Here is a 14,114-nt window from a genome sequence, read left to right on the forward strand (position 1 = left end):
ATTGGGTCTCAATAATCTCCCCCGTCACACACAACCCGTATGACTCTAGAGACGTTTTGAGCTCACCTGCAACCGTGTGACCCTGGAGATGTTCCAGATTTACCGACTTTAGGCTCTAATACCTTCGTTAGGGTGCGCAACGGTCTGACCCAGCTCGCTATACCCACAAGTCGACATCCCCATCATAAATCTCAATAGGTCTGCTATACAGACAAGCTCAACCGGAATCATAACCAAAGTACTAGGCCAACTCAACCAGAGTCACGAGCAAGATTCTCGCCCCAAACAGGTAGCTTCTCAAAGCAGCTTGTTAAAAAGCTTGACGGTCTAAAAAAACTAAGAATAAACTACACCTAAAAGCATGTTCTGATGGGCTTTTTTCTAGTTTCTACGGGTGACGGTTTCAAAGTGCATATAAAATTACCCACATTTGCTATCATATAAAGACTCCACAACACCTCTCGGCCCAACCTCGTAGCTTCTCTCTCGGCCCGACCTTGCGACCCTAAGCGAAAAGGTTTTCGCTACCACCTGTGCCGCCACTGAGCTACCAACCCACCCCTGCTAGTCCGCCACTGCCTCCTCCATCATCCTCACCAGTGGCGGAGCTAGAACACCCACTACACAAGAATTCTAGATGTACCTATGACACTAATATGTACTAGCATATGCAAATTTTTCTCTCAATAAAGAACTAATCTGTAGTAGGGATATGAGAATTTTGGGTGATACTATAACACAAAAAAACCTAGCTCCACCACTGATCCTCGCCCGCTACCTCATCTGTCAATGTCGCCCCTGTCGTCCACGCCCATGTAGATCCTGTGACCATGCAGCGGGGCGTACGCCGGCGGCGAGATCCTATGGTGGCGGGAGAGTGGTGGTGCTGGTGGTGGTAGTAGTTGGTGGGTCGAGTTTGGGAGTAGGTGGGTGAGAGGGACATGAAGGCGCTGCAACAATCCATCACATCATCCTCGCCGTCGTCCTCGTCACCGTCGATGGTCGCGTCCTCCCCACCGTCATCATCGTGGATCCACATCTGGTTGATCCTTATCACCACCACTTCAGTGTCCTCCTCCTCGGCTGTGGCAGCGGGGAGCACATCCTCCTTCATCCTCGCCCGCCGCCTCCTCCGTCGACGCCGCCTCTGTCGTCCCTGCCCATTGCCTCCTCCGTTGTCCTCCTCTCATTTTTATGCAGGTTTGCAGTACACCTATCTGATTTGGGAAGTTGCTCCCAGTTCTGAACCTGCTGAATTGTATTATAGATAATCCAGAACCAGATCCTCTGCCTAGGAGATGAAAGTCATATGTAAACAGTATAATGAACAGTGATTCGTGAGAAGGTGGCCGGTGTTTTCCAGCAAAACACTGTAGTGATACTGTAGATTGATTACTGTGTTGTTTTTACTGTATCAACAGAACTGTAGGAGTTTACACAATAAATCGGCACATCCATCGACTGCTCCAGGGTCAGCTGAACGACGACCCTGCATGCATGGCTCCATCGCTGAGGCCGCCCGTCTCCATACATGCATGCATACTACGTATCTATGAGTCTACACAATAAATCTCTCCGTCGTACGTGTACGCTACCATACGCTTGGTAGTGTCCGTACGTGCATCTGAGAGAGGAGTCACACGTACGTGTCCTTGTTACGTTTTGTGCCTTGGCCTGCACACCTCTGCAGCGCTGTTGCTGTAACCATCGATCGGTATTTCCTTGTTCCTTGCTCTGCCTCCATTTGGAGGAGACCGACTTGAGGCCGAGTTTGTACCATGTCCTTATACTACATACTCCTCTTTCTTGTATACTTTATGTGTGTTTGTTCGACGTATTTCTTACTACGTGAAAAACAGATAAAATAGACACTACATAAGTGACAGGTCGTAATATGATTTGTCACTTATAATAAAAATAACGGGTTATAGTTGTGATCTGTCACTTATGATAAAAATGACGGATCGTAGTTATGACCTATCACTAATATAAGTCATTGGTGACGGATGGAAACTTGACCCGTTACCAATGACGACTCATCACTCACAGGTCATCGTAGGCCAGTCATTGATGACAGATCAAGTTTTCATCCGTCACCAATAACTAACTCATCGGTGACGAGTCTCATAGGCCTGTCATAAGTGATGGATCAATTTATGACCCGTCACTAATAACGTTATTTAGAAATACAGAAAATGATCCAAACATTGCAAAAAAAAATATTTTTATTTTATTTTTCTCTTATTTTTTCTCACTTCAGAAGCATTATAATATGAATTATTGTACATTTCTGCTCAAGTTTGATGTAAGGGGTAACGGCTATGGACACAAACGCTCGTTCTGAAAACGGTGCAGAAACTTTCGGAGATGAGAACTCAATCTTTCAAGCCATTTTAGACCTCGAAAAATTCATCGAACTCGATGAAGTGGGGGAGAAACGGATATAACTTTTTATGTAGATGTTCGTAGAGTCAAAAAAACGTCCAAACCAGAGTCCGTATGCAAAAGTTATGGCCATTTAACCGAAGGCATTCTGACTCAACTGTTTTTTACGTCTATTGTAAAATTAATATTGGTGACAGGTCATAACTGTGACCCGTCACTTATGACTCTCGGCAAAATAGTTAAAAGGATCTTTTATCCAATTTCCTTCGGGATGCACGCGAGGTTGAGGTGGTTAGGCAGCTATGCGCGCGAGGGGTCGTCGCGAGTTCGATTCCCACGGAACGCACATTCTAAAAAGAGACTGAAAAATAGGTAGAGACACTTGGCGAGTGGTGATAGGCCTGAGTTGGATTGGCTTGAGTGAAAAATATATTTTTGATTTTTTTTCGCATCCAAAAACACGAAAACCGTATATCAGTCATAAGTGACGCGTCACAAACAAGTTATAAATGATGTGTTACAGTTGTGACCCATCACCAATGCCCTTAATAAGTGATGGATCAAGTTTTGACCCGTTACTAGTGAACTTATTGGTGACGGGTCCTTACCTGTTACTTATTACATGTCATCAATGACACGTTCGGGGTGACGGGTCACCCATAATGATTATGACCTATCACCCTTGTCCATTTTTCACGTAGTGTCTGTTAGGATGCATAGTGGTCTAGCCCAGCTCGTTATACTCATGAGTTGGCATTCTCAACCCAAATCTCAATGTGCTTGTGCTATACGCATATGTTTAACTGGAGCCATGACCAAGGTACTGAGTCAAGTCAACTCAAAAGACAAGCCTGATAGGTGAGAGGCTCCTTCATCTTTTATGTCATGCTCCTGTATCATTAATTTTTTATATGAACTAAATTTAACAATCTTCTCCGTCATACATCGGGTCCCAACAATCTCCCCTGTCACATACAACCTCTATGACCCTAGAGATATTTTGGGCTCACCCGCAACCGTGTGACCCTGGAGATGTTCCAGATTTATCGACTTTAGGCTCTGATACCTTTGTTAGGATGCGCAACGGCCTGACCAAGCTCGCTATACCCACAAGTCGACACCCCCATCATAAAGCTCAATGGGCCTGCTATACAGACAAGCTCAACCGGAATTATAACCAAAGTACTAGGCCAACTCAACCAGAGTCACGACCAAGATTCTCACCCCAAACAGGTAGCTTCTCAAAGCAGCTTGTTAAAAAGCTTGGCAGCCTAAAAAAACTAAGAATAAACTACACCTAAACTACACCTAAAACCTAGCTCCGCCACTGGTCCTCGCCCGCTGCCTCATCTGTCAACGTCGCCACCGTCATCCACGCCCGTGTAGATCCTGTGACCATGCAGCGGGGGCGTACGCCAGCGGCGAGATCTTATGGTGGTGGGGGAGTGGTGGCGTTGGTGGTGGTAGTGGTGGGCAGTGGTTGGTGGGTTGGGTTTGGGAGTAGGTGGGTGAGAGTGACATGAAGGCGCTGCAACAATCCATCATATCATCCTCGCCGTTGTCCTTGTCACCGTAGACGGTCGCGTTCTCCCCGTCGTCGTCATCGTGGATCCACATCCGATTGATCCTCGCCGCCACTTCATCGTCCTCCTCCTCCTCGGCTGCGGCGGCAGGGAGCGCATCCTCGCCCGTCGCCTCCTCCGTCGACGCCGCTCGTCGTCCCTTCCCACTGCCTCCTCCGTTGTCCTCCACTCATTTTTGTACAGGTTTGCACTACATCTCTCTGATTTGGGAAGTTGCTCCTAGTTCTGAACCTGCTGAATTGTATTATGGATAATTCGGAACCAGGTCCTCTGACCTAGAAGAGGAAAGTCATCCATAAACAGTAGAATGAACAGTGATTTGTGAGAAGGTGGCCGGTGTTTTTTCAGCAAACACTGTAGTGATACTGTAGAGTAATTACTGTGTTGCTTTTACTGTATCGAGGGAACTGTAGGAGTTTGTTCCCTGTTCCCTGTTCCCTGTTCCCTCTACTGTGGCAATAGTGAGCGTGGGTAAGTCACAACTACTGTTTACATGTGACTTACCTCTTCTAAGTCAGAGGATCTGATTCTAGATAAATTGTTTAGTGGATAATTCAATTCTGATTTGGGAAGTTGCTCCCAGTTCTGAACCTCAAAAATAGTTCTGAACTCCGCTCGTTTAATCCATAGAAGAATGCATCTCCTTCCAGTTCTTGGAGATGAGCATCTGTCCAATTGGTTAAAATACGACTTTGTTTATTGATTATTGCTATTGCCTAGATAGATTAAGTTCTGCAAATTGTGAGTTAACCTTTGTGACAAAATTCAAAGATGTACAGAGGTAGAAGTAGAACAGCATGGTTTGGCTGAAATTTGTTAACATTCATGTCGTGTACTTGCTGTTACCAGTATCCATGTTGTGACAGTGATCAAATCTCTTTGCTTTCATTTACATGTTCAAGTTTGATGCAGTAATGATATAGGATATCTTTTCAAATCATGAAAAAAAATTGCCCGATACTTCCCTTCGTGCTATTCATATGTGATGGTGTACAAAGAAATATCTAAATTATTCATCTGTGCATTAGCAATTTGATAGGAAAAAAAATTCTCAGAATTATAAATCTATTTTGAGACTCACACATGTTTCCGAAAATTATAATATATGGATGTTTAAATATTTAAATTTTCAATAAAACTAAAATAATCAGTAATATTAATAACAATCACTGAAATAGTTTACAGAAACAAATATATTCACTCCAAACAGCTAAAGGTATTACAAACATTGCACACTTCATTCAGCTCAAAAGCCATCATCCAAATAGAGTTACCAAACGGGCTTTCAACTTCTCCAAAGCCATGAGCCAAAAACAGCTTCTCAAAGCCATTAGCCAGAAACAGTTTTTAGAAAAGCCTCAGCTCAACCAAACAGTCTCTTATAACGAAAACAAAAAGACATCTAAACAAATTCCAAAGAGTTAAATATACCTTTATATATGCTAATTAGAGCCTCCTCCAGAAGCTCTATATTAATCCCAAGACAGAAGCGTCAAGAAAAAATACTAGAAATCCCAAAAAAGAAAAAGGAAACATCAAACCCTTGATTTGGCTTCTTAAGAAACCATGACCCATGGTTCTTACTAGACTCCTTATAATACAAAAATGTGCGAGTCACATAAACAAACATTGGCGGTGACTTTTATTGTGGTACCCATGAATTTGGGAGATACAAAGTCAAGAAACACTAATATGTGAAGATGTAGAATCTTCTTCTTGTCCTCTGCGAGGACTCCCTATACTCAGATACGCTTCTCATCTATTTTTTTATTATATAATTTGTCGCACTGCAAAATTACATTAGTAAGTTCTAATAGTTGTACAAGTGAGCTGTTTACATGTGATGGGAAAATATAGCGAAAAGGAAAGAAGCAAGAAAAAAATTGATGACTCCATAATATCAAGATTCAAGAACACGCATGCAATGGCTATAAATTAATATTTAGGCTATAAATTAACTGTTGTATTTAGGTAACATCCTAGACAATTAGGATGTTACCTACTTTTCCAGATATTAAATGATGATCCAGGACACTATATATTTAGGCTATAAATTAACTGTTGTATTAGGTATTCAAGTGACATAGGTATGACAAAATTGCTGCATAATTGTTGACCCTAAAATGTTGTCAAATGAGGTATCTTGAAAAAACTATGTCATATGCCGCGCAAGTTGTTGCTTAAGGTCATTTTAATATTGTTGCATCACAGGTATCCATCACAAATTGTTGCCTGAACTAGTGTCTTTCCAACGGCTTTGTTATTAGGTCGTTAAACTTTTAATTTTTGTATATGTGCATGCAAAAGATGGACAATTAAAACATGACAAAATTTTGAAAGTAAATAGAAAAGTAAAAAACGAAGATAAATAACTGAAATAGAAGAAAAATTAAAAAGGAAAGAAAGATGAAAGGTGGGCCAAGGGGCAACTCAGCTAATCCTCCACATGCTCACATGGGCTTTTGAATAGACCTCCCGCTAGGAAGCCTCAAGGTCTCCTATCCAAATGAACCTTTGATTCCAATAAATTCGATGCTAGAAATTCCAAGATAAGTAGATCTGGATTATCCTCTCTTAAAAAAAAAGGAAAGATAAGTAAATGTGGATCTCTTTGAACACTTGCCGCTTCCATTGCCAAAGTAGAGCCTAGATGGAGAGGAGGAAATTAAGGATCTTGTTTCTTAATCTCCATCACTTGAATAGTGTGAGGCTCTGTTGTGATGTGATTTTTTTTTTATTTACCGCTTATTTGTATATGAGAATTGGGATCCAAATGTGAGCTAGTTAGATTAAAAAAAATCTAGAGTAGTATTTTCTTTCCAGACAGGCTACTTAACTAGTAGTAAGGAGCAACAAAATTTCAGTGTACGGAGTAGAAGCATGAGCTTTTGGAGTGAGGTCGTCAACATTTATAGAACCCATGGACCAGGGCGTAGAAAAAAGACGGTCTACACAAAGGATAACTAGGGGAAGCAAGAATGGCTCCGCTGGTAAATTTAGATATTGCTATATGTAAAGGGCACAAATAATAATGAGATCTGGCAATGAATAATAGATAATTACCCTATCTAGATATCTTAGAATTTTCTATAATTTTTAAGATATATCTTTATCTTAGTAAAAGGATATCTATAAGAAAGAAACTATCATAAGTACCTAAAATATCTCATTATATATATATATATATATAAAGAGGCCCTGCATGAGAGAGGTGATTAAAGAGCATCACAAACAAGACAAGCCAACACAAAGCTAAGAACTAAGTCGCCAACTAGCTTTAGATGTATCTAGACTAGTTACATCCCCTTATAGCAGGTTCAGATCAATACAATATAAACATGATATAAGATTATTATCTCTAGAGAACCCCGAACATATATAAAAAACTATGTGTTCTCTTTGCGATTCGTTTACTTAAAACATCTTCTAATTCTTCAACAAAATCATTAAATTGATGGTTTATCAATGCCCGACAAGCCCCTACCTTATTGAGAAAGGGAGAGGGCCTATGGGGATCCAATGGGATGAACAACCATGGATTATTTGGTTTGCACTGAAGCCGAGATAGCCAAAGTCTTGTGGAGGAAATTTTAACTTGAGCTTGGGCTTCATGTTAGAATTAATTCAGGGGGTGAGTTAATTCAGATTTGGCCTCAAACACCCGTAATCTCGCTCTTCGTGTTAGACCTCGTAAGCCTAGGGGATCAACCTAATATAGGTGTTTGATGACGTGGTTATGTCCTCTCTCTTTACATAACTTTTTATATGCGTCTTGCAGGTGCTGAGCCGTTTGAAATGAAGTTATAGAATACATGTGGTCAAGATTTGGAAATACTGATAATTGATACGGTAAAACTACCTAGATTAGCCACATGAAAACATGAATATATTGCAAGATTAATTTATCATTAAATTACTTTGATGAATTGTGGTTTTATTTACGCTGTTCTAAAACGCCAGTAATTGACATCACTTTATGAAGAATAGAGGAATTATTATGACATACTTATAGATGAAAGCTCTTTTTGTCACATGCCTAAATCAAATGATTAAGGAGCCAACAAATTATACGGCGCGCGCCGGAAACTTGAAGTGCGTTGAGAATCTTGAATACATGTGAGCGCATAGTCTTGGCTGAGAAGAATCCACGCGATGCCTGGAAGAGAGAGCTATTTAACCACGTCGATTAGCTAGGGAATGTTGCTCAGATTGATCGAGAATGAGCTAGCAGCTGGTAGCCCATATCTATGTAGGGAGACGCGACGACAAACAACTTAAAGCTAGCAGCATCAACGATTCATGGAGCGGAAAGCTACTTGACATAAGCTGGTACATGAAACGACGAAAATTACAAGCATCTATATTGTTTGCACCAATTTATTGTACGACGTAATGTGGCAACTACTGGAATGTGCATATACATATACATATACATATATATACATGTATATATAGAGAGAGGGGAAACTAGTCTGTACTCTCGGGAATACATACTCGCTACTATGATATACTACATAAATAAACTGAATATACTACTTTATCACTATAAGTATACTTATATACTCATTTTAAGATACTCTAATATGAACTACATGAAAAAATTGAAAAGAACACCATCAATTTTAATAGATTTTGACAATACCTTTATATTTGTACATAAAATGTAATATACTTAAAAAAAATGTGCAACCCACTAAAAAGATATACATACAACTTAGATGATATTATATACTCACATGTTCCATGTACATACCATATATATATATAGTCACATCAGCATATATATGTCTGTGTTAACTGTTTCTTTTTTTTTTGAAAATGTGTCTGTGTTAACTGTTGAGGTACCGCTCCCTCAGGGAATTGCAGAAAATGGCATAGAAAGGAGACGCGTTAGCATCTGTGCAGCATCGATCGTTTTGCCAGCAAGAAAGTTCAGTTGCCGTAGTGGAAAAGCCGGTGAGCAGTCTCCATTTGGCACACGTATGTGATGAAAAAGGGAAAAATATGAAATATTGTTTCCAGAAAACCCAATTGAAGCACACCTATTTGTCGTTGTTACAGTTGCACTATGATCAGTCTAGCTTATACCATCAGCTAGCTGATAACTAAAAACAGTACAGTGATACTATATAGTTCAACAGCCAACAACCTGAGAGCGACGGCCATCGTCAATTGATCATTCCAATCTCCTCGAAAAACAATTGATCATTACAACCAATCATGCATATTATAACGTAGTTAAAACTCCCCTCTGATTTGAGTCCGCATTGTTCCCGCACTACAGTACTTAGAGGTGACTAAAAGGACGATTCTTGATTCGGCGTCGATCTCACCATTTTTCCTCTCCGCCGGTGGCCTCCGGTGCCGGAGTTGAAGTCTCGTAATAGAGTAGTTTAGTTGTAGCTAGCTGCTAGTTTAGCTCAGGTTGATGTATATTAGGTTCCCGACGGCACCTACAGAGGTGTCTGGTCGGCTTTTGCTTCTCCAGCTTGTCGCCGATGCGAATATGGTCTTCGACACCCTCTCCTGCGACGGTTTTGCAAGGTTTGTGATAGTAGTGATTTTGGTAAAGCTGCGATGGGGGGTTCTTTGAGAGAGATTTTATGTTGGTCCAAAATTAATATGAGTTATCTATATTTAGAGTTCAACGGTACAGATTAGTCAAAATACTACTTATTTTTCACCGATAATATATGTAGTATATGCGAGTAGTATGACAGTATTATGATTATTTTAGGAAGAAAAATACGTAGCATAAAAGTAATTAACTTCAGTTATATATCTCTAAATAAAGTAATATTTCATTTCTGTTTTAACATTTTAATCTGCATTCAGTATGAGAGTTCAATTGCTACCCATCGGCTAGGGTTAGTGATCCGATATTTACGGCGTCGATCTTTCTATTAACAAAAGTATGATGGGTATTTTTAACAAAATTGTCATAATTACCAAAATGTACAATTACGTAGATCGTCGAATTAGATTTATACTACCTTCTACCTCTACGTAGTATGGATCACCGTAAAACGGCTATTCTTTGAATCCCTTGCTCTCTCTAGGTCTATGGGTCGCTGGATCTCGGTTCTGCGGCGCTGTTCTATGGTTTTCCTTGGTTGATTTGGGCGGCGGAGCTGCCGATGCTTGTTCACAGCGGAAGATGCACAATGGAGGTCTCTCGGTGATGTTGAAATTTGAGACTTTTTAATGTTTAGGCTTCGTCGTCCACATCAGCAGGAGGGTTGATTTGGGACTAGGTCTTTTCACGTCGCTTTGCGTTAGCATGGCGGCGGGAGGCACGGCCGCCATGGGATGTGGAGAAGTTGATGAATATGACCTCAATGTTCTCTTTTTAATTTTCTATGTTTGTTGGGGTCAGTTTGTAAAAGGGGTACGGTTCTACTGTTCTGCAAGTTTAATATAATCTAATCCCCTTTCTCAAAAAAAAATATTTATCATGCATATCATATTACTCCTATTTAAACCCCCGGTATTCCACTCGCTCCCTCCACACTCATCACTCATCACTACCTAGCAATATCATCGACTCACCACCAGCTATAGCTTAACGCGTCGTCCCATGGCTCTTAACAAGCAGGAGGCAGTGGTCGCCCTCGCCGTCGTGGTTGCGGCGGCAGCGCTGCTGGCGTCTGAGGCGCCGTGCGCGTCGGCAGCGATCACCTGCGGGCAGGTGGGCTCGGCGCTGAGCCCCTGCATCCCGTACGCGACGGGGAGGGGCACGCTCACCTCGGGCTGCTGCAGCGGTGTGCGCAGCCTCAACAGCGCGGCGCGCACGACAGCGGACCGGCAGGCGGCGTGCCGGTGCCTCAAGAGCTTGGCCGGCAGCATCAGCAGGCTCAACATGGGCACCGTCTCCGGCATCCCCGGCAAGTGCGGCGTCTCCGTGCCATTCCCCCTCAGCATGTCCACCGACTGCAGCAAGTACGTAATCTTCTTTATTATTTAAGCTACTTACTCATCATATATATATATGTCTTTCCTGCATTATCAACTCAACTAATTACTGATCATATATTTATATGTCTTGATCGGATTCTTTGGTGCATGCATTGCAGGATCAACTAGATCAATCCAGTCATACGTAACGTACTACGTGATGGAGCTAGCTGGCTAGAAAAATAAAAATAAAGTTGTGGAAGCAGCGTCGTCGTCTACATTATGTGTCTTGTGCTCTGTGTACGTACGTGCGCATGCATATACATGGCTAGCTATACGTATATGTGCTACAGTTCTAGCTAGCTTTCTCTGTTGTATGTGTGTGCTGTAGTGTCAACTGTTATATATTACTATATTGTTTTTTAAAAGATATATTACTATATATATTGTTCAGTGTGGCTTCGACCTACTTGTTGGGACTATTAATCGTTTTGCTGTATATATTGCTGCAGGTGGTGCTTGGTATTATTATCTTTAAATGATGCTGGTGCATCGATATATTAAATTAAGTTGGCACATAAATTATATTAAAAATGTCTTTAATATAGTTTTAACATGCATGGCTTCCCCTCACGTCGAAGCATTACCACGTCTACTACGGCGGGGGGCACCAAGTGGATTGAAATTACTTTTTTATAAGAAAAAAATTGTGTTTCTAGCTAGGTCTTGAACACGGGATTTTGTTTCCTGGCTCTAATACTATACAGAATTTCATGCATGCAGTAGCAATGAACTTTTTGGAACACATGATTGAAAAAGAAAAAAATATATCAATAGAGAAACGCAAATCCAAGTAGGATATATGTGCAAAACAAAATAAAATTGTAGATACCACCATTTGGATGAAACACAAGAGTAGCATGCATATATAGGAATTTTTCATTGAGATTGTACCTCACATTAGAATTCCTATAGAAATTTCTATCGAACATTTCGTTCCATAGGAACTTTGAGCTTCATAGGAGTTTTCCCATAGGAGTCCCTTCCATTGAAACTCTAATTCCTTTTTATCTTTTTAGTTGTTAAGAAGATGTGCACATCAATATATATATATGTATATGTGTGTGTATATATGTATGTATATATACTCCAACAACTTCAATATCTCTGCATTAAGTTGTTGTGGTTGTAGGACCAAACAGTAAACTTAAAAGCCTTCTAGACTGACCCAGAGGGGTAACACCAAAAGGTAAATGAAAAATAGAAGAAAATATGGACAATATTGATAAAATAGTAAGTGCAAGGCCCGTGCTCGCTAAGATTGAGCTCTTATAACACACACACGCGGCCAAGTGTAAAATGGTATTTCTCCCTTTGTCCCGAAGACCTCTACTTTTCATATACCTACATGTTGATACTGGGACTTGGCGCCACCCCCACAACGAAGTGATGTCGGAAAATTAGAGATAATAATTTGAATGGACGATGATGCAAAATAAATGAGGATAAAAAGTGGAGTATTATTTGATATGATGTGCATACATGTTTTATGATTGCAACCAAATTGCAAAACAAATAATTGAATAAACCTTGTACAAAGGAAAGGGTTGGAATAGAAAGAAAAAAAGAGATGTGCAGCTGAGCAGTGATTTGTGGATGTTAAATGTAGCGGCACTGTGTTAATTGAATAAACCTTGTACAAAGTAAAGGCCATACTTTATTGTGGAAAAACGATATGGCAAGTGAAGTACTCGACAGGCCTACCACCTTTTTTGCATTCTAGAAAATATATAAGAAGTTCAACTTATTCATATATTCCTAAAGTTGCTAATATCCGATAGCTAGAGAATTCGGTGCATAATTTCTTCAACTAGCTAGCAAGATTCCCATTGCTCTCTCTCGTGGATCGGACTGTCGCAAGTGTGTGGTATTTAGTTTCCCAGAGTATGATATGGACCTCTTATCAACATACGTGGCCATTCAATCCTCCATACAAAACATTTAGTATTCTTTCTCAGGACTAGCTTTTAGTTTTCTTAATTTCAATTTGGTAATACATATGCCAATTTTTCAACATGTATATATACTGCCCCTTTTTTTATTAAAAATGGAACTGGTTTGCATCACACTAACTCGGTTCCTTCCTGAAATTAAATAAGTAGGTTTGCTCCAGTGTTAGGATCAAATGGTCAATTCACCATCAAGGTTTGCTAATGCATAACTCTGCTGTGAATTTTTTTCTTGGACCCCAATCGATTATTCTTGTCCCCAATGGATCAGTGGGTGCTTATCATCTTGTCTCTCCTCCATATGTAAAAGCTGTGATATATGGACAGATTATAACATGCTCTTATATTATCTCTCAAGAGGTAGATGCAATTTAGTAGCAAAGAAAAGACAATTCCAAGAGGTACATCGTAGATACTAGTAAGATACCCCTTTAATTTCAAATACATGATTGACCAACTAATTGAAAGATGACAATTATGTATCAACAAGCTAGTATGGATTAACATGGAACCATTGTTCGTTATTGAATGATTTTTTGGCAGTGTAAGCTCGTGCAACAAGTTTGGAAACTGTGTCATCCAATCACAATTTATCGAAGTCCCTCAATTAATTCATGTCTTAGCAGTTCTAACACCAAGGTCGATAGTATCTTCAAGATTGTACCAACATATATCAACTTCAAGATAAAAAATAATCCTCTTCAGAGAGCAGAGCAAATGTTGAGAGAGAGAGAGAGAGAGAGAGAGAGAGATTGTTGATATATTAGTAGGGGATTGGTGAAAGCAGTGCATGCATCAAGGGATCATGCAAGATGGAGGAATGGTACGTATGAGGAGGAAAGTTGCCCCAACTGCTTCCATTTTTTGTTGGTTGTTTGGGGAAAGAGGCTCCCTCTCTTTCGCTAGTACGAGTGCTCCGATAAGCATTTGTTACTTGCTGCTCCAAGTTTTTTGTTTCTTTGGAGGACTTGCTGCCCCAAGGTTAAGTACAGCTACCGACACTAGCTAGCTCGTACGGTGCCGACCACACTAGCTTAGCATTGCTTACACGGAAGGCACAAAGCTTATACAAGAGCTTTCACTCTCACTTTCACACATGAACGGATCCACAGGGCACCCTCTGTACCGGCCAATAACTCTATTGAAGACTAGAGACGAAAAAGAGAAGAAGGAGAAGAAAAAGGAAAGAAGGTAGAGGAGTAAGAAAAGAGAGCCCTCCTATTCACCGGATCTTAGTCGGCCA

The 14,114-nt window shown here is 40.6% G+C and overlaps 1 protein-coding gene across 1 annotated transcript; it reads left to right on the top strand.

Moving 5' to 3' along the window:
- The first annotated feature begins 10,453 nt into the window (after positions 1 to 10,453).
- LOC133904341 (non-specific lipid-transfer protein 1-like) lies at positions 10,454 to 11,296 on the top strand. The gene is made up of 2 exons (XM_062345809.1): positions 10,454 to 10,907; positions 11,042 to 11,296. Exons 1-2 carry the CDS (start codon positions 10,546 to 10,548, stop codon positions 11,049 to 11,051), a joined length of 372 nt encoding a protein of 123 aa, XP_062201793.1. The 5' UTR covers positions 10,454 to 10,545; the 3' UTR covers positions 11,052 to 11,296.
- Positions 11,297 to 14,114: the final 2,818 nt, after the last annotated feature.

Source organism: Phragmites australis, chromosome 22 (genome assembly GCF_958298935.1).
Source record: "Phragmites australis chromosome 22, lpPhrAust1.1, whole genome shotgun sequence".
In the NCBI taxonomy this organism is placed as follows: Eukaryota; Viridiplantae; Streptophyta; class Magnoliopsida; order Poales; family Poaceae; genus Phragmites; species Phragmites australis.